The 23,747-nt window shown below is 35.0% G+C and overlaps 1 protein-coding gene across 1 annotated transcript in view; it reads right to left on the minus strand.

Moving 5' to 3' along the window:
- TMPRSS11D (transmembrane serine protease 11D) overlaps positions 1-23,747 on the minus strand; it is a 60,708-nt gene that overhangs the window by 26,180 nt on the left and 10,781 nt on the right. Inside the window, exons 3-4 of the mRNA XM_003931894.4 lie at positions 10,245-10,366; positions 4,741-4,859 (exon numbers count right to left, since the gene is read on the minus strand). Of these exons, the coding sequence (XP_003931943.1) occupies positions 4,741-4,859; positions 10,245-10,366 (241 nt within the window). The remainder of the gene's footprint in view (positions 1-4,740; positions 4,860-10,244; positions 10,367-23,747) is intronic.

Consider the following 23,747-nt stretch of genomic DNA (forward strand, 5'->3'; position numbering starts at 1 on the left):
TGTTATTAATAGGGATAGGTATTGTTGGTAGAAAGCTAGGATGGTGTGGGGATATCATGAGTTTGATTTTGAGAGATAATATATTTGAGTTGTTTTGAAACAGCCATGTAAGGATTTCGAGCTGGCAGCTAGAGTGCAGAAGAACAGCCTGGGCTGGAAATATAGTGAATCATTGGTGTATAAGTAGAGGTTGAAGTACTGAGCATGTATGGGGTCATAGGAGAGGTGGGCATAAGCCAAAGCTTTGAGGTATTTCAACATTTAATGGCAGTGTAGAGGAGGGTGAGCCTGTAAAGAACACAGAGAAGTAATGACCAGTGAGGCAGGCTGAGAAAAAGAGGTGAAGGAGTGGCATGAGTATCTCTCATTAAAATCACACAATCATAGACTTTTTATATGAGAATGTACTACGCAAATTATCTAGTCCAATTATTTTCTTTTACTTATGAATGACAAGTGAATTGCTAAGTAAAATAGAAGATTCTGAGACTATTCCAATACTCATTCAGTGTTATCACTTTGTCTGTGGGATGATAATAATATTACACCTGTTATCATGAAAAATGGTATGATCCTTGGATTTTGAGTCAAGATCCTGGTTTGAATTCTGGTTATACCACTTTCCAGCTCAATGGCCTTTGATGTGTTTCTTAATCTCACAATCTTTACTTACCAGTCTATACACATGATTTATTACTTTTTATGGCTGTTGTGAAATAAAGGTTAGATAATATATGTGAAAATGCTTTGTAAACTATAAAACACTGTATTAGAGTACGATTTATATAACATTTTAAATGTTCAAACTGTTTCTACAAAAGGATACATATGTAAGATTAACTAGGGAAGTCATACGTCAGAAGAATTTTGAGGAAATCTTGAAATACTAAGTATATTGTCAAGCCACAGTACTCTAAATGTCCTGGTAATGGTGCAGGCAAAGATTAATTACAGAAAGAGATTAGAGTACAGAAAAAAATGACAAGGAAAAATTTACTTTATGATAAAGGTGACGTGACAAATCAACTGCACTATTTAACACACATAGTGTTTAATAGTGTGTTAAACACGTGTTTAGAAAGTGGCCTCTCAGATACCAAATCTGCTGGTGCATTAACTTTGACTTCTCTAAATTTCTGTTGTTCACATGCCACCAGTGTATGGTATTTTGTTGTAGCAGCCCAAACAGATGAAAACACCAACTGACAATAAACTTTGTGTGGGGAAAAAAAGACTCCTGAGTTAGGAATAGATATAAACTCCTGGGAGTGGAAGGAAGTCCCAGGGATGCTAAGGCTCCTGCAGAGGGAGGAAGGCCCCTGCCAGAAGCTGACACCCCAGGGAAGTGCAGCAGCAGGGTCTCAGCGCCAGCTCTGGTGGGGTGACAATCCAGAAGAGAAGAAGGGTTTCTGTGCACTTGGAGAGGCAGAGCCCCAGGTCTGCATGGTTGGGATCTGCCTCCGAGGGGACTTGTGCAGTGTCAGCATGTGTGTGTGCGCTTGCATGTGCGCCTTCATTCGTCTTTAAATCTCAATCAATCGATCTTATATTTCGCTCCCTTTCTCCACCATGCCTGACATTTTTAACATTCAGCCTTAAAAAGCCCAAACCCGTTTCATCATTTTGTAGTACTTTATGACTTAGACAGCTGAACACACACTCATTCATTATTTACAGCTCAGTAGATCTTACTGTACCCATGTAGCAAGTGAAGAAAAAGCCTGTGAGCCTTCGAGTGACTTGCCTGGAAGTGTAGGAAATCAAACTAGTCCTTTGACTACCTGCTCAGGGCCATTTCTGCTGCCACAGAGCAAACGTTTACACACAGGCTGAGGGCTTTGGAAATGTACTGCATAGGGAGCTGGTGCTGTCCTGGCATTGACTCAGTTCCCTGCTATTGTATGTGTCTGGGAAGATGCACTGGTTTTAATGGAGATCTACTGCAGCCATTCTGTCCTCTCTGCACATTCACTTAGGTGGTGGGTCCCGCGTCGCAGATTCAAGATAAGTGGCATCAATAAAGCTTCATTACTTAAACCAACAAGTGGTTCAGAAAATACACCCAAACAACTGGGGATCCCGATCTCTAGGAATAATAAATTTCACCCATCTCCCAGTTCTGAACTGCACTTGTGTATGAAGGAATTGGCTGAGAGACAGCTCTGCAGATAGATGCTACGACAAAAAATATCAAAAGATCTCATCTTCCCAGAGCCACTGGTGATTTGCTGTCCTCCACTGAGGGAGGGGCACCTCCTAGTCTTGCCAAGACTGTAAATCTGAAGTGGTTGGGCTGGGAACATGGGTGAGGAGAGGTTCATTAGAGATTGTTCATTTTGTGTCTTTATTGCTGGCTCCAGCCTAGATCTTTCTCTGAGGTGGTCTAGGCATCCATTCCTCTGCCCACTGAATCACTCTGCTGAGATGTCCACAGTGAACTTTTGTCTCCCTGAACAATCTGCTTTCATTTTGGTTTCCTCTTCTAGCCAATGGCACCACCATATACCCACGTTAGATATTTCTGTGTCAGTGTTACCCCGTCACCTCTCATCCTGTCTTGTAGTCCATTGCCAAGTTTTGTGGATCCTACCTTAAACCCATCCTCTCCTGTCTATTCCCTGGGAGCACTCCTAGTGCCTGGTGTGTCTCTGGTTTGGCCCTTGTGGGTGCTGCTCTGCTGCACTCCCACCCACCTTTGGACTCTACTCCCACTCAAACCATCAGGGAAGTGGGGCAACTCATACCCAATGGTGGAGGATGAATGCTTAAGGCCCATCTCCTGCCCCCTGCCTCGGGCTCCCTTCAGTCTTCTGTGGCAACAGCTGCAGTTTGACTCTTTCTCTGCCCAATGCTGCTTCCTTGTCTTCCTGAAGGTGTTGGTTGAAAGAGACACTCCCTGTATGCAAGTCTTAGAGCCTTCTGCCCTGGGTAACTAACCTGTGATACTTGTTGCCTGGATAGTCCTAGGAAGCAAACTAAAATGCAGTTAGAATTGGAAACCCTCCTGCAGTTTCAGTAGAGGAGACTGTCGGTGGGAGATGAGTGCTGAAAGCTTTGAGTGGAGCTCCATGGAGCAAAAGGACCAGGCTGCACTGTCAGGCTCATTAAAACACAGATTTCTAGGCCCCAACATCAGAATTTCTGATTTAGTAGGTCTTGGTAAAGCCAAGATTTTGCATTTCTAACAATTTCTAGGTGATGCTAGAGACCATACTTAAAAAACCCCTGAGTTCATCTTAAATGAGAACCATCACAGCTGGAGGACTGAATCATAAGCTTATTTAACACATTTTTTTCTCTAGAAGCAAGCATCATTGAAAACCAAGTTATGAGAAGACTGCAGGGTGAACACAGACTAAAGCCAGGAAAGTTAGATATATCATTTAAATGTTTAATAATATCAGAATGAACAGTTGAATCAGAATGATTTGGGAGGAGAATCTAGGGCAGGAACCAGACTTAACCGTCAGTCCTGCCAAATGTTGTGGATATACAAAAATGGAATGAATATGGAGCTGTCCTCATGGAGCTTAGGCTAACATGAAAAATTAAACCAGTCTACAAATATTTATAATATAAAATATATAGAGGTATGTGGCATGAGATAAACATAGATACGACTTTGCAGTGAGGTGACATGGAAGGAGGATTAATTATATCCAATCATGGAGATCAGAGGGAATTTCTTATAAAAGATGGCTTTTCAGGTTGGCTATCAGAATAAATAGGGCACACGATGACTGAAATATGAGCCAAGGCATAGACATGAGAAGGTGCTTAGCTAACAAGTTTGAATTATACTTCGTAGGCAAAAAGTCTTAAGCTGGAGGTAACATGAAGGGAACAGGCTGTGAGAGGTTTGTTTTCAGAAGCTTGTGAATTAGATAAGAAAGAAACGAGCCAGCACACAGTGAGAACAGTTAGAAGCTCATTGCAGTGGTTCAGAAAAGCACCAAGGGATTAAAAACCTGGATTAAGGAATATTCTAGAAAATGTAGAAATGCTGATAAAACTTTATCTTGTGCTCACCAAAGCCAACCCTGCCAGGTGACTTGGTTACATGGTAAAATTTTAGAACAGTTGAATTCCTATATAGCCTTAGGATATTTTTTTGAAAAGGCAAGGGTAAGTGAGCGACACTGAGACTGGTCAGCTCTGACTCTGCAAAGCTAAAGGGCAGCGCCTGGTGTGTGGTGATACATGAATGTTAAAAGTTCGCTCGTGAGGTTTCCTGGCAAGTAGCCAGAGGGCCTCTTCAAGTCAGAGCCCAAAATTGCTTTGCATATTTCTGTTCAAACTTCTATGTCTATCATTGAACCAAGGTGCAATGTTGTCCAAACTATGTTATTACTGATATGGTAAACCTATCTTTTAACACCTCCTTCCATGTGTCTTTAGTTGAATAAGGAAGTGGAAAGAGGGCAAAATGAAAAGAATTTTAAAAGACAATGTTAATGCTTAGTTATACAAACAAAAGCTTTCAGTATTTGAAGTCATAAGCAAATAAAATGTATATTTGCTCATGGATTTTGTAACACATTTTACTCATGACAAAGATATGAATAAGAACCAGTACCCTAGTAAACTAAATTGATAAAAGCAGAGAGAAACACATGTTTCACCATGCAAGGAAGTAAAATTATAGAGCACCTAGCAATGGAAAATATTTTACAAAATATTAGGTTTATTATTATATTCATTTTATAATGGAACAAAGAGCAAAGATAAATATTAACTTACCAGAGATTCAATTCTCCCACTCAAAGTCCTGTATTCCTGTGTAGCTGGTGAATTTAGCTGACTATTATATTCAACATTCATGAGTTCAAAACTGCTTCTGTAAAAATAAGATTTTTGATCTGGAAAAGAAATTAAAAGGCAGGGTCAGTCTTACTTTACTAAGTAGTTGAATCTTTAATTTATTCAGGATTATGGGAGGCTATGTTATAGAATTATAAAAATTTGCTTTCCTTGAAAGAAAGAAAAAGTTCTATGCTTCATATAGGTGTAATTATGATTAAATTATTATTTTTTTTCAATTTTTAAAAAGATTGGCAAAGCCAGAGTGGTGTAGATGTTTAAAAATCAGAGTGGAATTGTTATTTGAGAAATTAAAAATTGTCAGAAACACTGTAATTTTTATTCTTGCTATATTTTAAGGGAGATTTGTGGTATATTCAGAAAATATTAATGTTTGTATATACTATTATTCATTATTCATTTATCATTAAGAAAGAGCCCAAAGTATGAAACTTCTAAAAATTATTTCAAATAATATTCTTTATAGAGGAGTTAGTGATTTGCTATTAGTTTTTCTGGAGTTAGCTAGAAAATAAGTCTTCTGACAAGATATCTAATCTAGTAATTCAATGTAAATTATTTTCATCAAAAGGCACCTTGCAAAATAAAAAACTAGAACAGACCAGTAACAAGTTATAAGACTGAGTCAGTAATAAAATGTCTCCTAGTAAAGAAATGTCTGGGACCAATGGCTTTATTACCATTCTACCAAATGTTTAAAGAAGAACTAACACCAATTTCTCTTCAAACTATTCAAAAACATCAAACATGGGGGAGTTCTCCTTAACTCATTCTGTGAAGCCAGTATTACTCTGATAGAAAACCAGACAAGGACACAGTAAAAAATACTACAGGCCAGGTGTAGTGGCTCACACCTGTAATTCCAGCACTTTGGGAGGCCAAGGCATGTAGATCATGAGGTCAGGAGTTTGAGACCAGTGTGGCCAACATGAAACCTCATCTCTACTAAAAATACAAAAAGTAGCCAGGTGTGGTGGTGTGCACCTGTAATCCCAGCTACTCAGGAGGCTGAGACAGAAGAATTGCTTGAACTCAGGAGGCAGAGCTTGCAGTGAGCCGAGATTGTGCCACTGCATGCCAGCCTGGGTAGCAGAGCAAGACTCCATCTTGGGAAAAAACAACAACAACAAAAAAAACAAAAACAAACAGACAAACAAAAAAACTACAGGTCGATATTACTGATGAACACAGAGGCAAAAATCCTCAACAAAATACTATCAAACTGAATCCAACAGCATATCAAAAAGATAATATACCACAGCCAATTGGGATTTATCTCAGAGATACAAGAATGGTTCAACATATGCAAATCAATAAACGTAATACATCACATTAACAGAATGACAACAAAAACCATATGATCATCTCAATAGATGTTCAATAGATTCAATATCCCATCATGACAAAAACTCTCAAAAAACTAGGCACAGAAGAGACATACCTCAACAACATAAAGGCTGACCAACCCACAGCTAACATTTTACCAAATGGGGAAAAGCTGAAAGTTCTTCTTCCTCTAAGCACTGAAGCAAGACAAGGATGTCCACTTTCATCACCTATTCAACATAGTACTGGAAGTCCTAACCAGAGCAATCAGATGAGACAGAGAAATAAAAAGACATTCAGATTAGAAAAGAAATTACATATTCAGATTGTTCCTTTTTGCAGATTATATAATTTCATATCCAGAAAAACCTAAAGACTCTACCAAAAAACTCTTATATCTGATATACAATTTCAATAAAGTTGCAGGATACAAAATCAACCTACAAAAGTCTGTAGCACTTCTATACATCAACAATGAAGTAGCTAAGAAACAAATCAAGAAGGCAATTCCATCTTCTACAAGGAAAACTACCAAACACTCATAAAAGAAATGGAAGAGGACACAAATGGAAAGATATTCCTTGCTCATGGCTTGAAACAATTGATACCATTTAAATGACTATACTCTTCAAAGCAACCTATAGATTTAATGCAATCCCTATCAAAATACCAACATCACTTTTCACAGAAATAGAAAAAAAATCCTAAAATTTGTATGAAACAAAAATAAAGAGCCCAAATAGTCAAATCAAACCTGATAAGAAAGAACAAACCTGGAGGAATCACACTACCTGACATCAAACTATACTCCAAGGCTATAGCAATCAAAATAGCATGGTATTGGTATAAAAACAGACACATAGACCAATAAAATAGAATAGAGAGCCCCGAAGGAAATTTATTTACAGTCAACTGAGTTTTAACAAAGGTGTTAAGAACATACAATGGGGAAAGCACACTCTCTTCAATAAATAGTACTAGGAAAATTGGATATCCATTTGCAGAAGAATGAAATTGGACCCTTATCTCTCACTATATAAAAAAATCAACACAAGATAATTAAATTCTTCAATGTAAGATATAAAACTATGAGAACTATTAGAAAAAAAACATAAGGGGAAACACTTCATGTCTTTAGTCTGAGGAAATGACTTATGGCTATGACCTGAAAAGTACAGACAACAAAAACAAAAATAGACAATTGGGAATTAATTAAACTAAAAAGTTTCTGCACAGCAAAAGAAACAACTAACAGAGTGGAAAGACAACCTGTTGAATGGGAAAAAATATTTTCCAACTGTTTTTCTGACAAGAAACTAATACCTAGAATATACAAGGACTCAAACGACTCAACATTAAAAAAAATAAAAATTCTGTTAAGAAGTGGGCAAAGAACATGATGAAAATTTCTCAAAATAAGAAATACAAATTGTCAACAGGTATATGAAAAGTGCTCAACACTACTAATCATTAGAGAAATGCAAATCAAATCCACAATGAGATATCATCTCACCTTAGTTAAGATTACTATTACCAAAAAGACAGAAAATAACAGATGCTGGTGAGAATGGAGAGAGAAAAAAATTCTTATATACTGCTGGTGGAAATGTAAATTAGTGCAGCCATTATGGAAAATGGCATGGTGATTTCTCATAAAACTAAAATAGAATTACCATATGATCTAGCAATCCTGCTACTGGGTACTTATCCAAAAGAAAATAAGTCAGCATGTCAGAGAGATACTTGTACTTGTGTGTTTATGTCAGCACTGTTCACAATATCCAAGATGTGGAATCAACCTACATGTCCATCAAAAAATGAATGGATAAAGAAAATATGATATATCTATATCTATATCTATCTATCTATCTATCTATCTATCTATCTATCTATCTACACACACACACAATGGAATACTATTTGGTCATAAAAAGAATGAAATCCTGCCATTGCAGAAACATGAATGGAACTGGCTGTCATTGTGTCAAGTGAAATAAGGCAGGCACAGAAAGACAAAATTAGCCAGGCAAGGTGGTTCATGCCTGTAATCGCAGTATTTGGGGAGACAGAGGTGAGAAGGTCACTTGAATCCAGGAATTTGAGACCAGCCTGGGCAACAAAGTGTGACCCCATCTCTACTACTGAAAAAAAAAAAAGAATAAAAAAGAAAGACAAATATGTTCTAACTCATATGTGGGGGCTAAAAAGTTGATCTCATCAGTGTAGAGAGCAGAATGACAGATACTAGAGACTGGGAAAGGTAGAGGAGGGTGAGGGGGATTGAAGAGAGGTTGGCTACAGGTATAAACATACAGTTAGATAAATGGTGTGAGTTGTGTTGTTTAACAGCAGAGCAGAGGGACAACAGTTAACAATATATTATGTTTTTCAAAGCAGCCAGAAAAGAGAACCTGAGTTGTTCAAACACATAGAAATGATAAATACTCAGTGATGTATTCCTCAAATACCCTGGATTGATCATTACACATTCTATGCATGTAACAAAATATCATATGTATGCCATAAATATGTAAAATGTATGCATCAGTAAAACAACAATAACAATAACAACAACAGGGGTCTTCCAGAGGACCTATTGATTTGTGTGGAGATAAAAATCTCTAAATCCTATCTGTACACAACTCAGAAACATTATGAAAATGTTCATAACCTAATGGAATCTGTCTCAGAATAAAAATCTCCACTTTCTTTTGATCCTTCATATGCATTACTTACACAGACAAATACCTTGGTAAGGGGCAAGTGTTGGAGATCCTGGGGGAAGGGTGGTTGTTTGTAGTGGAAGATGAAGTCATTTGGGGGCCTCAAGTGATCACTAGAACACAGTTTGCAGATGATTTACCAAGGGGCCTACTTTTTAAGTATGACAATGCAGCATCATTAAAAGTAAAAATTCATTAATTTAATCTGAAACTCCATGTCTTTTTTTTCTACTTCTGTAGTTCACATGAGGGATAGGTGAATTCAGGTGATTTGATAGCAAAATGCAGTCAAAAGCAAAATTTAGCCACAACATTTACATTTGATTGGCTGAAATAATTGTATATCATTATTGGTATTTCTAATGTTCGTAATTTTAGTGCGCCATTGGAATTATTTCAACCTTTGCATAGTTAAGAATGTTTGCCTGTTTACAGTTGGACATACTACAAGTTATGTTCTGTTTTTTTTCTCTTCACATTCACACATACTCATGTACACACCTGTACACCCATGCACATGATTTAAGTGATTTAATAGAATTATATTTGAAATAAAAATAACCTCAAAGTGAATTTTAAGTGAAGAAAAGATTCTAATTTATGATATTATTTAGTAAAACTCGGCACATTTTACGTATCTATGGTAAAGCATCTGAAAGAGCCTTCACAGAGATTTTTGAGGGAAGTTGTTTATGAATGAGCATGGTGTATGTATTCTTTATATTATTTTTTTCTTGTCCATGTTGTCTATTTTTTAGTGATATAATAATACAAATTAAACAAAATAAAAGAGAGAACTGAAGAACATAATGTTTTAAAAAGTTTGACTTTACCCCTTTTTACTTCTCAACTGAAATTTTGTCTCCTGACCATCATAACAGTTAGGCTTGTAAGACACTGTTTTCAGAAGACAGAACATTATTTGTTAATAAGAATGTACAAATACTTAGGAACATCCAAATTTTAGGTGTTGAAATTCAAAGTTCATTGCAATATTTCACTTTTATAATTTTATCTGGTTGTCAATGAAGGAAATAATAGTATTAATGAAAAACAAAATTAGTAAATTTTAGGATCAGAAAATTATTGAGAGGTTTTGTTTCCTTTGGATAGAATAATTCTTTTCTGAATAACAAGGTTTGGTTTGCTCAAAAAGTATGTTTGGGGCACGAAAAATGGCCAAAATAAGAAAGAGAAAAAATACTGATTGAGGAAAAATACAGACATGAATTATATTTAGGGAAGAATTACAAGTAAGATATATAATCACATATATTAGGTAATAAAAGCAGTAATAAATAAAATAATGCCAAACTAAATCTGATATTGTATGTAGTTATTAAATCTGAAGAGTAATAATGTTCTGGTACTTACCAAAAGCTAAAAAGTAAACGAGTAGAGCTATGGTCACTGCAAGGATCACTACCCCTGCGACAACAATGAAACATACCACATACGGATTCAGAAACCTTGAAGTCGATGGTACACGTGCTGGCCTTGCAAGAGAAAGAGATCAAAAAAGGTCATTCATTTCACCCATCATTTTAGTGCTCATGATTTTCTTCTTTCTCGGACTCTTTTCTTGCACACGGTTCTAGCCATAGAAATATATTCCTAGAAATGAAACTGAACTTAACAGCGTTGTCCTTCGTGGTTTTTCTTTCAAGTTCCCCCCCCCCCCCACCCAAGCACAAAATGATTGAAATTCAAGTAGTCTGATGGAAAAATAAGGAAAGCCGACTTATGGTTTGGAATTGCTTTCCCTTCTGTCAAGTGATAAAGTTTTCGAGAATAACAACAAATCATTCTCTGTTCTACTGCAATGCCTTCCAAAATACTGTGCTGGACAGTACTGTAGTAACCTTCTTTGCTTGGGCACCATCCCCAAGATTGTACTGAAGAGAGATCATTTGGGTGGGAAGAAGTGTGGAAGAAGATAAAGAAGCAGGGGTGGGGTGGTAAGAGGGGTCAGAACAGTAGCATTTCTCATTACCAGATTCCCCATATTATTGAAAATCGGCAGAGGCAGAGAACTAGGATCAGGGAGAATAGGAAGCACCTGAAATGAATTAGAATTGCTCCAACAGCCAATGATTTATGTGATTTACCATATTTTAGCCATAAATTTGTACTAATACAAAGTCACACACACTCACACTGGGGAAATCACCAGAGGAGCTGGGTGTGAATTCCAGTTTTACCCCTTGTTTGCTTGGAGGTCATATTGTCATTTATCTGAGATTTTCTTTATCTGAAAAATAGGAATAATAATACCTACCTCAAAAGGCTGTTTTGAAGATTAAGCGGGGTCATGTTATGTGTTATAAAGTATATTTTTCTAGTTCAATAGGTTATCCACTTGGCTGTGAACACCTTAAAGGTAAACATAATTTTTATGCCGATGTTTAACATAGGCAAAGTGTTTAACACTTTGTAGAATGCTTGAGTTATATACGTGTTTTGTAAGTATTTATGGTATTTATAAATATTTATTGCCTGTGTTAATTCTAGATATGTTTCATTTTTAAAAGCCTTAGTAGAGCTGAGAAGCAGTTATTGTTAGGCATATTCTAATTTTTATATTTTTCTATTTTGTTTTGCTGACATTCTGGTATAAGTGAGAAGGGAATGTTCTGGGGGTCTGTGCTGTGAGGTACAGTTCACTGCAGTGTTGCTTGGTATTGTTTGGGATTTACCCAACTCACAGGCCTATAAAAGGGCACCTCTTGATATTTTGCATTGTGGCACCTGCACATTGTATGCTGTGTTGCTGGAACTAGTAACATTTCAGAAGATTGTTGGAAGCAGAAATATATTTGCCAATTTTCCATTTTGTTGAATAAACATAAGACACTTAAAAAATTTACCCTGTTCAAATATGATCACTTAAAGAAAAGAGGATTTAAAATATATAACATAGGAAGAAAATAACCTCAGAATAATTTTTTAAATGCTGTAACTTTATGATGTCTTTTTGTTACATTTGTCTTATTTGTTCATTTTGCTACACTAGTAAAAAGTGACTTTCACTGACATGGACTGAGAGTTCAGTATTCAGCAGTAGTTGGAGAAAATTGTCAGTTTGACATTTACTAACTATTTGAGTGTCAGTTTACCCACTTGTTACCTTATGGGGCTATTGTGTCTGTTACATGCAGTCACAAATGCATAATGTTTGGTTTTTGTGATTTCAGTAATTATTAATGGCTGCTGAGTAGTGAAAGAGTCAAAGAGAGACAGAGTTGGATGCAAATGTAACCCCAAATGCTAAATAAATCTCAAATTGTTCCTTTCTGCAACAATTAGGGACTGATTTTTTTTCCAGAGATAAATTTATATGTCAGGATCTGTAAGTGTGGAGTTAGAAGAACTGTAAACAAAGATTAAGTTGAAGGCTAAAATCCCCAAAAAATAAAATAAAAAGGCTAGAGACTATATACACATTAACTTGAATGAGCCTCCCATGGGAACGACGTTACAGCCAATTTTGCTTTTAGTTCATGTTAAACATCTTGAACTCAATAACTGAAAAGCACTGTGAGACATATGACTCAACAAAGAAAGGGTGTGGAGCCCAAACTACCTTAATCTCACAAGCCGTAATTAATTACCTAAGAAGGAATTGTTCCACCCTGTAGAAACAACTGAAAAAATAGCTGCTCTCTTGTTAACAGTGCAACTTATAGTTGAACCTCTGTACGTTGCTGCTAACACAAACCAAATTGTGCATGTTTACTCTAAATATGTGTGTAAACAGTGAATTTTTATTCATAATGCAATGGAAACCTGTGCAAGAAAATATTTTGCTTTTAAAGCAGCATCCTGGTCAGTGAGATTTTTAGTGCTTGCATTTAAACAGCAAAGCAAATATTCCGTTGTGACCCATTTAACCAGTTTCCCTCTCTCTATTTTATTGACTTGAAAAAATTGCATGAAAATGGAAAATTTATCTTTTTATACTTTTATTGTGATAGCTTATCTGTCAGGCATGTACATGTACATTATCAATCTTCACAATTTTTTCACAGCCTTGTAAATTCTGTTATGATTGCATTTTAAATACAGGGAAGGTGAGGCTCAGAGAGTGAATAACATGTTTATTCAGGAGTGACAGAACTGGAAACAGAAACTAGGTAGATTTGAATAAAGAGACATGAACTTCCGCTCACATACACTTTCCTGAGTATTTTACTTCACACTCCAGGGAATGGGACAGCTTTGGGTTTCATGTCTCTCCTGACCTCACTTGGGGGAAGCAAAGGGAATCAACATCTATTAATAATATTTCTTAAGATATATCTTCAGCCCAGACCTCTCTCTTTGAGCTCCACATCATCATTTCCAAGGACTAATTGAAAGTGTTATGGATGCTTTACAACCACCTTAAATAGAAAAGTTCAAAAGTGAACTTGATATTTTTTCTGCCATTGATGATATGCCCAGGGTTGTATTAAACAATTTTTCTACAAGACATTTTTTCCAACTAAGACATAATCATTTCTTTTTTTTTTTGAAGTTTCCTTTGTTATAATATCAGCCATGTCTTTCAAATGAAGAACCTGAGATACAAAAGGTTTCTTTAATTAATTTTAAACTTTGAAACACAGTGTTTAATTCCTACATCATAAAGCACTTCTAAGGGGATGTGAAAAGGGAGCTGGACTAGAGATAGGAAATTTGGATTCAAGTACTCCTTCTGTGAAGTATAAGGTATGTGATCTCACATTAATCATAACTATTTTAAGCTTCAGATTTCAAAAAAAATTTAAATGGTAAAGACAATACCTTCCTCATAATTTGATTTTTTAAATCAAATAAAACAATGTATCTGCCAATAACGTGTAAACTAAAGATCACTGGAATTTAAGATATTATTATAGAAGAAACTGAAGTATAACAGCAAGATCTCTAGAACTGAAGATTTTTCTGCCAGTAACTGTTGTGTGAGCTTGAATAAGTCCTTTTAATATTGTAGAGTTTAGTCTTTGGTGATATGTTGGTGATAACGACAGTTATCGTACAGTATATTTTGTGAGAATTAGAGCAGATGACATGCATGCTGTATAAACTACAAAGGACTAAATAACCATAAAAAACTTTTGAGAAAAATACATTTTTAATTAGTTTATTTATTACTATGTGTTTATATTTTAACTTATACTACCAAGAGAAAAAAAACTGTGTTTCTTTAAAATATTCAGTTTTACCTGTTTACCAATTTACCTATTTCACCTTTTCTCCACAATTTTTATCTTGCTCTATATCATTCTTATCACACAGATAACTTTATAGTAAAGAAGAGGAATGTGTTGACACCTACCTCCACTGAGGTACTTTTGGAGTAGAAGAGTCAATACTAATTTTCTACTCTTCTGCAGTAACTAATTTCTTAACTCTCTAGATTGGCTCTGCAAGAAATGCTCAAAGGAATTCTTAACATGGGAATGAAAGGTCATTACTCAACTATCATAAAAACAAATGAAAATATAAAACTCACATGTCTTATAAAACAATTACACAAATGAGAAAGGGAAAGGCATAAAATGGCAACACAGCAGAACTACACCAAACCATGCAGCTTATAAAACAATTACAGAAATGACAAAGAGAAAGAAATCAAATGGCTGCATGACAGAACTCCAACTATATGCTACTTAGAAAAAACTTAACTTACTGATAAAGACCCATATAGACTAAAGGCAAAGGTATAGAAAAATTTATTCCACACAAATAAAAACCAAACGAGTGTAGAAGTAACTATATTTATATCAGATAAAACAGGCTTTAAATCAACAACAGTAAAAAAAGCCAAAGAAAATTATTATATAATGATAGGGTCAACACAACAAGAAGATGTAACAATCCTAAATATATACATATCCAACACTAGAGCACCCATATTCTTCAAACAAATATTACTGTATGTAAGAAAAGAGATAAACAGGAATACAATAATGATGGAGAACTTCAACACCCCCATTGACAGTACTAGACAGATCATCAATACAGAAAACCAACAAAGAAACACTGGACTTAAATTAGACTTAGACCAAATGCACTTAACAGACATTTACAGAAAATTCTGCCCAGCTATCACAGCATATACATTTTCATCAGTACATAAAACATTCTCCAAGATAGATGATATATTAGGCCACAAAATAAATCTCTAGAAATTTTTAAGACTCAAAATCATATCAAGTGTCTTCTCAAATTACGATGGACTAAAACTAGAAATCAATACCAGGAGGAACTCTTAAAACTATACAAATACACGGAAAAAAACAAAAAACAAAAAACATCATGCTCCTGAATGATCTTTGGGTCAATAATAAAATTAAGAGTAAATTATTTTAAAAATCTGAAATGGATGAAAATGGGGACAAAACATACCAGACCCTCTAAAATATAACAAAAACAGTGCTAAGAGGGAATTTTATAGCATTAAATGCCAATGTTAAAAAAATTAAAAGATCACATATTAACAATCTGATAATGCATGTTAAGGAACTAGAAAAACAAGAACAAACCAAACTCAAAAATAGCAGAAGAAAAGACATAGCAATGATTAGAGCAGAACTAAATAAAATTCAGACCAAAAAGTTTCAAAGGATCAATGAAAGAAAAAGTTGGGTACTTGAAAATATGAAGAAATTTGATAGACTGCTAGCTAGACTAGCCAAGAAAAAAAAAAGCAGATTCAAATAAAATCAGAAATGAAAAAGGAGACCAATGCTACCAGACAAATACAAAGACCATTAAGCACTACTATGAACAACTCTATGCTTACAAACTAGAAAACCTAGAGGAAATCAATAAATCCTGAAAACATATAACCAGGTAGAAATCTCCTGGGTTTAATCTACAGATTAAACCAGGCAAAAATAGAAATCCTGAACAGACCAATAATGAGTAAAACAATTTAATAGAAAAAAATATGTTTCAACAACAACAACAAAAATCTCAGGACCAGATGCATTCATAGCCAAATTCCACCAGATGTATAAAGAAAAACTGATACCAATTCTAATGAAATTGTTCCAAAATATTGAGGAGGAGGGAATTTTTCCTAACTCATTCTATGACACCAGTATTACCCAGATACTAAAACAAGGCAAGTACACACACACACACACACACACACACACACACACACACACAAAGGGAAAACTGTAGGCCAATATCCCTGATGAACATTATATAAAGCTCTTCAACAAAATAATAGAAAACTGAATCCAATGACACATCAAAATGATAACATGTCATGGTCAACTGAGTTTTATTCCAGGGATGCAAGTATGATTCAACATACACAAATTATGAATGTTATTCACCATATAAACAGAATTAAAAACCATATTATCATCTCAATAGATACAGAAAAACTATTTGATAAAATTCAGCATCCCTTCATGATAAAAACCCTCACAAACTAGGCATACAGGGAGCATACCTTAAAATGATAAAAGGCATATATGACAAACCCACAGGTAACATCATTCTGTACAGGGAAAAATTGAAAGCGTTCCACCTAAGAATTGGAAAGAGGCAAGGATGCCCACTTTTATCACTTCTATTAAACACATTATATGAAGTCATAGAGGAGCTATCAGGCGAGAGAAAAAAGTAAAAGACATCCAACTTGGAAAAAAGGAAGTCAAATTATCTCTGTTTGCTGACAATATGATCTATACCTAGAAAATCCTTAAAACTACTGCAAAAGACTCCTAGATTTGATAAATGAATTCAGGAATGTCTCAGGATGCAAAATCAATGTACTAAAATCAGTAGCATTTTTATACATCAGTAATTACCAAGTGGAGAACCAAGTCAAGAAGCCAATCCTATTCACAATAGATTAAAAAATAAAATACCTAGGAATATATTTAACCAAGAAGGTAAAAGATCTCTACAAGGAAAACTACCAAACACTGATAAAAGAATTGGAGATTATACAAACAAATGGAAAACCACCCCATGCTCATGCATTGGAAAATCCAATGTCATTAAAATGACCATAATGCTCAAAGCAATCTACAAATTCAGTTAAATACCTATCTAAATACCAATGTTACTTTTTACAGAATTAGAAATAAAAAATCCTAAAATTCAAATAAAACAACAAAAAAAATCAACAAATTGCTAAAGAAATTCTAAGCAAAAAGAGCAAAGCTGAAGATATCACATGATCTGACTTCAAATTATACTGCAAAGCTATAGTAACCAAAAGAGGACGGTACCTGTATAAAAATAGACACATAGATTAATGGAGCAGAATAGAGAACCCAAGAATAAAGCCACATACCTACAGCCAACTGATCTTTGACAAAATTTACAAAAACATACACTGGGAAAAAGACATACTATTTAATAAATGGTGGTGGTAAAATTGGAACACTGTATGTCAAAGAATAATATTGACCTCTGTCTCTCACCATATACAAAAATCAAGTCAAGATGAATTAAAGAGGTAAATTTAAGATCTGAAACTATTAAAATGCTAGAAGAAAATGCAGGGAAAACTTCTGGACATTAACCTAAGCAAAGAATGTATGACTAAGTTCTCAAAAGCAAATACAACAAAACAAAAGTAAACAAATGATACTTAAGCTAAAAATCTCTGCACAGGAAAAGAAATAAACAAGAGAGTTGAATAGACAACCTGAAAAATGGGAGAAAATATTTGCAAGCTATGCATCTTATAAAAGACTAATGTCTAGAATCTATAAGAAACTCAAATAACAACAGCAAAAAAGCACAATAACCCCATTAAAGAGTGGACTAAAGAAATGAATAGACATTTCTCAAAAGAAGACATACAAATGGTCAAAAACAAATAAAAAGTGCTCAATAACACTGATTGTCAGAGAAATGTAAATTAGAACCACAATGAGATATCCCGTTATACCATTAGACGGTCAAAGTATAATAGATGTTGGTGAGGATTCAGAGAAAAGGAAACACTTACACACTTTTGGTGGAAAAGTAAATTAGTGTAACCTCTATGAAATACAATGTGGAGACTTCTGAAATAATTAAAAATAGAACTACCATTTCATCTAGTAATCCAACTATTGGGTATCTACCTGAACAAATAAATTATACCAAAAAAGATACCTGTATGCATATGTTTATTGCAGATATGGATTAAACCTATCAACAGATGACTACATAGAGAAAATGTGGTATATATGTATATATGTATGTATGTATGTATATATATATAAATGCTACTCAACTATAAAAGGAAAAAATCATGTCTTTTACAGCTATATGGATGGAACTGTAGGCTATTATCTTAAGCAAAACAACTCAGGAACAAAAAGTCAAATATTGCATGTTCTCACCTATACACAGGAGCTAAATAATGCATACACATGGACAGAATGAGTAGAATAATGGAGATGTGGAAGGCTGGGAGGGGAATGAGGGAGACAAATTACTTAATGTGTACAGTGTACCCTATTCAATTGATGGCTACACTAAAAGCCCAGGCTTTAATGCAATACATTTATGTAACAAAACTGCACTTCCATCCCTTGAAACTATCATAAAAATCCTTCACTCAGAGAAGGGAGGAGGAAATGCAATCAGTCTTTGTGGAACATGTAACATGTGAGCTGTGCCATGAAAGATGGGTTGGCCTTCTGGGTAAATGAAGAAATAGGAACAGAAGAGGCAGAAGTGCAAAGTTTGTTTGGCAAACAGTAATTGGCCCAGTGTTGTTCTTATATGGAAAACAATCTAGAAAATAAGCTGGTCAAGATTATGGAAGACTTCGTGAGTAATGGGCTTGGACTCTTTCTTGGCTTTAGAGTATCCCTGAGCTTTTTAAAATGAGGAGTTACAGAAAAACAGCAGTGTTTTAGAAAGGTTAATCTGGTGGCCTGGTTGGGCTGCAAGAGGCAGGAGTTATGAGGCAGAAGGTCTCCTTGCGCAGACAAACTTACTAGTCCATTAATAGGATATGAAGTGCCAAGGGCCATGAAGGGGCTACGGATGGAAAACAAATGGTTGAGGAAAATATGGAAGATGAAAAATTAGGACCATTCCCTGGTAAAGAATTTAGTGCCAGCGGCAAGAGTAGAAGTCCAAGATGAAACTGAAGATTGATCTTGTGTGACTGGGGAGTTAGTTATACTAGTCACATGACTAGACAATTTGAGTTTTATTGAGATGTTCTAATAATAATTTTAACTTTAATAACTGTTAGTATTTTTGTGTTAATTCCCAGCAGTCAGCTGGTAAGATGGGTCTAGGCTGAGCAAAGATCTTGGAACTGGAAGTGTTCTTTATGAATTCATTGTCTTAGAGGTAGTATTTGAAGCTCTGTAAAAGAGTATGTGAAATCACTCATTTCGCTACCTTTGGATTAAAAAAATGCAGACCTACAATATGAATCTCTAGGCATATACATAGACACACGTGAATTTGATATAATAAAGAATTTTCCATTACTATAGCCTTAGGTATCTAGTAATAAGAGAAAACAATTGGCAGTTATGATTACATATATATTATATAATTTATAATATATGTAACTTATATATGCAATATTACATGTATATAATTTAGGTAGCTATCAATTAATATTTACAATCATATGATAATACAATTGCATTGAGTGAAATCATTTTACATATGAGACTAAAAACCAGTGAATGATTTATGACCCAGGGAAAATGAAACTATTCTGGCTTACAAATAGAAGAGAAAGAAATATGAAATTTTGTGTGTGGTTCATTTACCAGCCTATGCTAATTACCAGCCTATGCTAATTCTTGGTAATGATGAAAACAACATAAATAATTACTCATGCTGGATGCATGAGTGTGTGGTTATTTAAAAATTTGATAGAAGGACCACACCTACTACATTAAGCCATCAATCAGTAGCTGGTTATTTTAGGTACTTAGGGCATAGTATAATGAGACCAAGGTCAAAGGTTTAATTTCATATCAGTTTTCCCTATTAGTTCACAGATATAGGCTCAACCCTTATTCTTATTTTCTATTTTGCAAATTTGTGCTACTTTTTAAAGCAAACATCCTCCCCCACCAAAAATGGAAGGAAATCTCTAATTTAAAAAATGGTCTTGGCACAAACTACACTACCTGTGGTGCTACACTAATCACCTAATAAGGACTTCATGCTGAGTGCCATATGCTTTTCTTGTGTGCGGCGACTTTGTCTTTACATATTTTAAGGTTTTCTAGAATATTTAAAATGAATATTTTAACTATTTAAAATCAACATGTCATAGTGAACATGTTTATTAGACATCCAGAACAGCTGTGGATATTTATCTTGTAATATTTTGCCTCTTAATTTCTTGGTGCTGCATCAAGGAACTTCTTCCAGGAATTTCTAATTTCTAATATGGTTAAAAATCTCCTTAGGTCTCTCACTTTATCTTTTACTTCACTCTACTTCCATATCCTGCTCCAGACATTCTGGCCTCTTTGCTGCTCCTCAAGCACAATAGGCTCTCTCTACCTCTCGGACTTTGTGCTTGCTCTTTCCTTTGCCTGGAACACTCTTGCCTAAAGTTTTCACAAGGCTTGCTCCCTCGCCTCCTGGATGTCTTTGCTCATTTGACATCTTCTTAGCGGGACCTTGTTAACTACCCTATTAAAAATTGCACCTCCTCTCTCTGCTTTATTATTTGCTTTATTATTTTATAGTACACCTATAACTTTCTAATATGCCCTACAATTTACTTATTTTGTTTGTTATCTGTCTCCCTCCACCAGTTAATAATGCCTTTATTTTAAAAGACAGTGATCTCATTACTCTGGGTTCTGTATATTTAATACAGTCAAGAACTGTTCCTAGATAGGCATTGGCTAAGAGCAGAAATTGATTCAGTATTGAAAAGTCTATAAAAGAATGTGGCTTATACTAAAGCCAAGAGTCTTTATTCATAAGGCAGGCTGATTTTGTAGCCTTTTCAGGGAAAGAACTTCTTGACTGCAGAAGACTTATTTAAAGAAACTTGAAGTGTTTCCCTTTCAAGTCAGAGCTCTGATACAGCTCTGAATTCATAATTTGCAAGGCAAGAAATTTCAGATGCTGTTTCTGATCCTCATATGATATATATCTTATTTTAAACTGAGGAAGGAGATGGCATATTTGTATTGTCACTCTCAGACCTCTTCTTCTTCAAGCAATGGCCTGGCTAGGAGGATGATGTAGACTGCTGAGTAGGGTTTCAAGAATGCTGCTGACGCAGGTCAGTAGAGTTTGCCAGGTTTTCTTTCACACAGCATATATTCCCATATTTAATAATAGAGTCAGTCTTGCATAATTGTCAATAGATGTCTGAAGACTACTTGCCATTTTTGTGAAGAATCAATTGAAGGCTTAAAGACATATTCTGGCTACTGCTCTCTTACATGTAATATACACTTAATTTGGTAAGGAAAGTAATCTTTTCTGGCATTGTAAATCTGCCGAAAGTGTGGATTCTTGCCTCCATAATTCAGGTTATAAGGGCTTTTCTGTCTGCAAATGAGCATGGTGGTATTATGGTAGGGATGGCACCGTCTACAAGGATGAGTCTGCTTAAATTATTTGAAAACAATAGAAGAAATGAAAATATTTTTTTCTGGAATTTGATGGATTTTAAGTACATTTCTCTTGGAGTCCCAGATTTGCAAAGTAATGGGCACAATATTTTATTGACTCTACTGGCGTTTAAGGACATGTACTGAGTGTTGGTAACCTGTTACCAAGAACTGTAACAGACAGCCCTGACAAGTTAGCTGTCTCCTTACTGATTAATGTTAGTTAGGGATAGCCCAATATGTACTGTAGAGGGCACTGCTGTTTAATGTTAATATTTTTTCTGAGTTCCAGAAAGTGTAGTCATTGACAGAGCCATGAAGCTCATACTAGTTTCAAAACAAGAAAAATCTACTTAGTTAAAGACTTGCTTGTTTCCTTGCCTATTTCCCCCCAAAATGGCCAAAAATAATATTTTTCCTATCGGGATTTAGTTTCCAAATGACCGGTTTTCTTCCTTCATTCATTCATTCTTTTCATTTTCTTTCCTTTCTTCCCCCTTTATTTTTAACTAAAGATGTTTTCTAACTTTTATTGACATGACATAATTTTGCCAGCTATTGCAAATTATAAAGAAATACTCATGACAGTTTAAATATGTGAAATTTTATTGTAAAAATGCTTCTTGGGAAATGAGTACTTGAATATCATGTGCACCTGAATATCTTTTGAGATGATGAAAATATTTTGAAATTAAATTTTGGTTATGGTTGCACGTCTCTATACATATAGTAGCAATCTTTGAATTGTGCACCTTAAACAGGTGAACTTTCTGGTTTGTAATTTTATTTCAATAAAGTGGTTAAAATTAAATTTACCTTTTAATGATTGTTAACTTACTGGAATACCAAAATTACCAAGTTTCCTGTGAGTAACTGACAATGATGGCAGACTTAAACTTCCAGAACAGAAAAAGACTCAATAGCCCATTCAGTTCAGGTTTCAGTGCTATTTCCTAGACAACAGTTGTTAGTGAGATACTGGAATACAGGAGTGTGTTACTATTGATGTCAAGCAATTTCTCACACATAATGGTTAAGACACATCAGAGTTTTGAAATGATTTACTTCTTATACAATTTCAAGTACTTAATTCTAGGATAATGTTCCTCCCACTCACTTGCATCTTCTTATTTTCTGGGTGGAATTACAAATAGTGCATTGGAAATTGCTTTAAACCTGGTTGGACCATGGAGATGTGTCACACATTTCCATCAACTGTCATGTGTCAGAGTGGAAAAAGGACTGAAAAAGCCTAGAGGAAAATTCATGTTTATCCTCAAGATGCCAAATGACAAAAAGCCAATTGCTCTTTGCACATTCACGATTCTATTTCTTCTTTTCCTTTAGTAACCTTATCTGATGAAACAGCACTGTTTCCCAAACTGACCGAATCACAGAAACATTTATTTCTGAAATGCCTAGCATTTTGAGGAGCACAATATTCCCAGTACTCAGGAATACGCTGCTCTGTGAGTTCTAACTTGCCAAGGCATTCAGTGAGAGGAATGGGGAAATCTATTGCACACTTAGGTTAGAGAACATGTTTATTCCTATTTCAACACACAAGGAAATATCTTGCTGTACACCTTTCCTCTATTTTGGGAATTTGGGAGACTAAGGTTGCAACTGTATATAGCAGTTTTTTAGTCCAGTACTTCTTAATTTTTAGTGGATATGTGAATTGCCTATTAAAATGCAAATTTTAAATGAGTGAATCTGGGTTGGACCTGAGTCTGCATTTTCAACCATCTCCCAGGTGATGTCAGTTCTGTTGGTTCAAGGACTATGTTTTGTTTAGCAGGGTCTAAGATACAATTAGATTTGAAAAGATCAGAGACAAAGTGGAGTGATTATACTGAAGGTACAATAGATTCTTCTGTTTTCTAAAGTCCAACTACATATGCAATCCTCTTTGCTATAGGATTATTATGAAATGTTCAAAACTTTAACTTATTACTTCATCAAAATGTACTGACTCTATCATATAAGTAAAGTCATGAAACATATAACAATATCTTTGTCACTCACAGATCACATGTGTGACATGGTCCCATATGATTGTTATATACATTTTTACTGCACCTTTTTATGTTTAGACATATGTAGATACACAAATATTTACTACTGTGTTACAATTACCTACAGTATTCAGTATAATAACATGCTCTACAGGTCTGTAGCCAAGGAGTAATAGGTGTGTAGGTGATATAACCTACTACACACCTAACTAGGCTAGGTGTGTAGTAGGTTATATTATCTAGGTGTATGTAAGTATACTCTGTGATGTCTGCACAAGGACAAAATCGCCTAA

This window comes from Saimiri boliviensis, chromosome 3, assembly GCF_048565385.1.
Source record: "Saimiri boliviensis isolate mSaiBol1 chromosome 3, mSaiBol1.pri, whole genome shotgun sequence".
NCBI lineage: Eukaryota > Metazoa > Chordata > Mammalia > Primates > Cebidae > Saimiri > Saimiri boliviensis.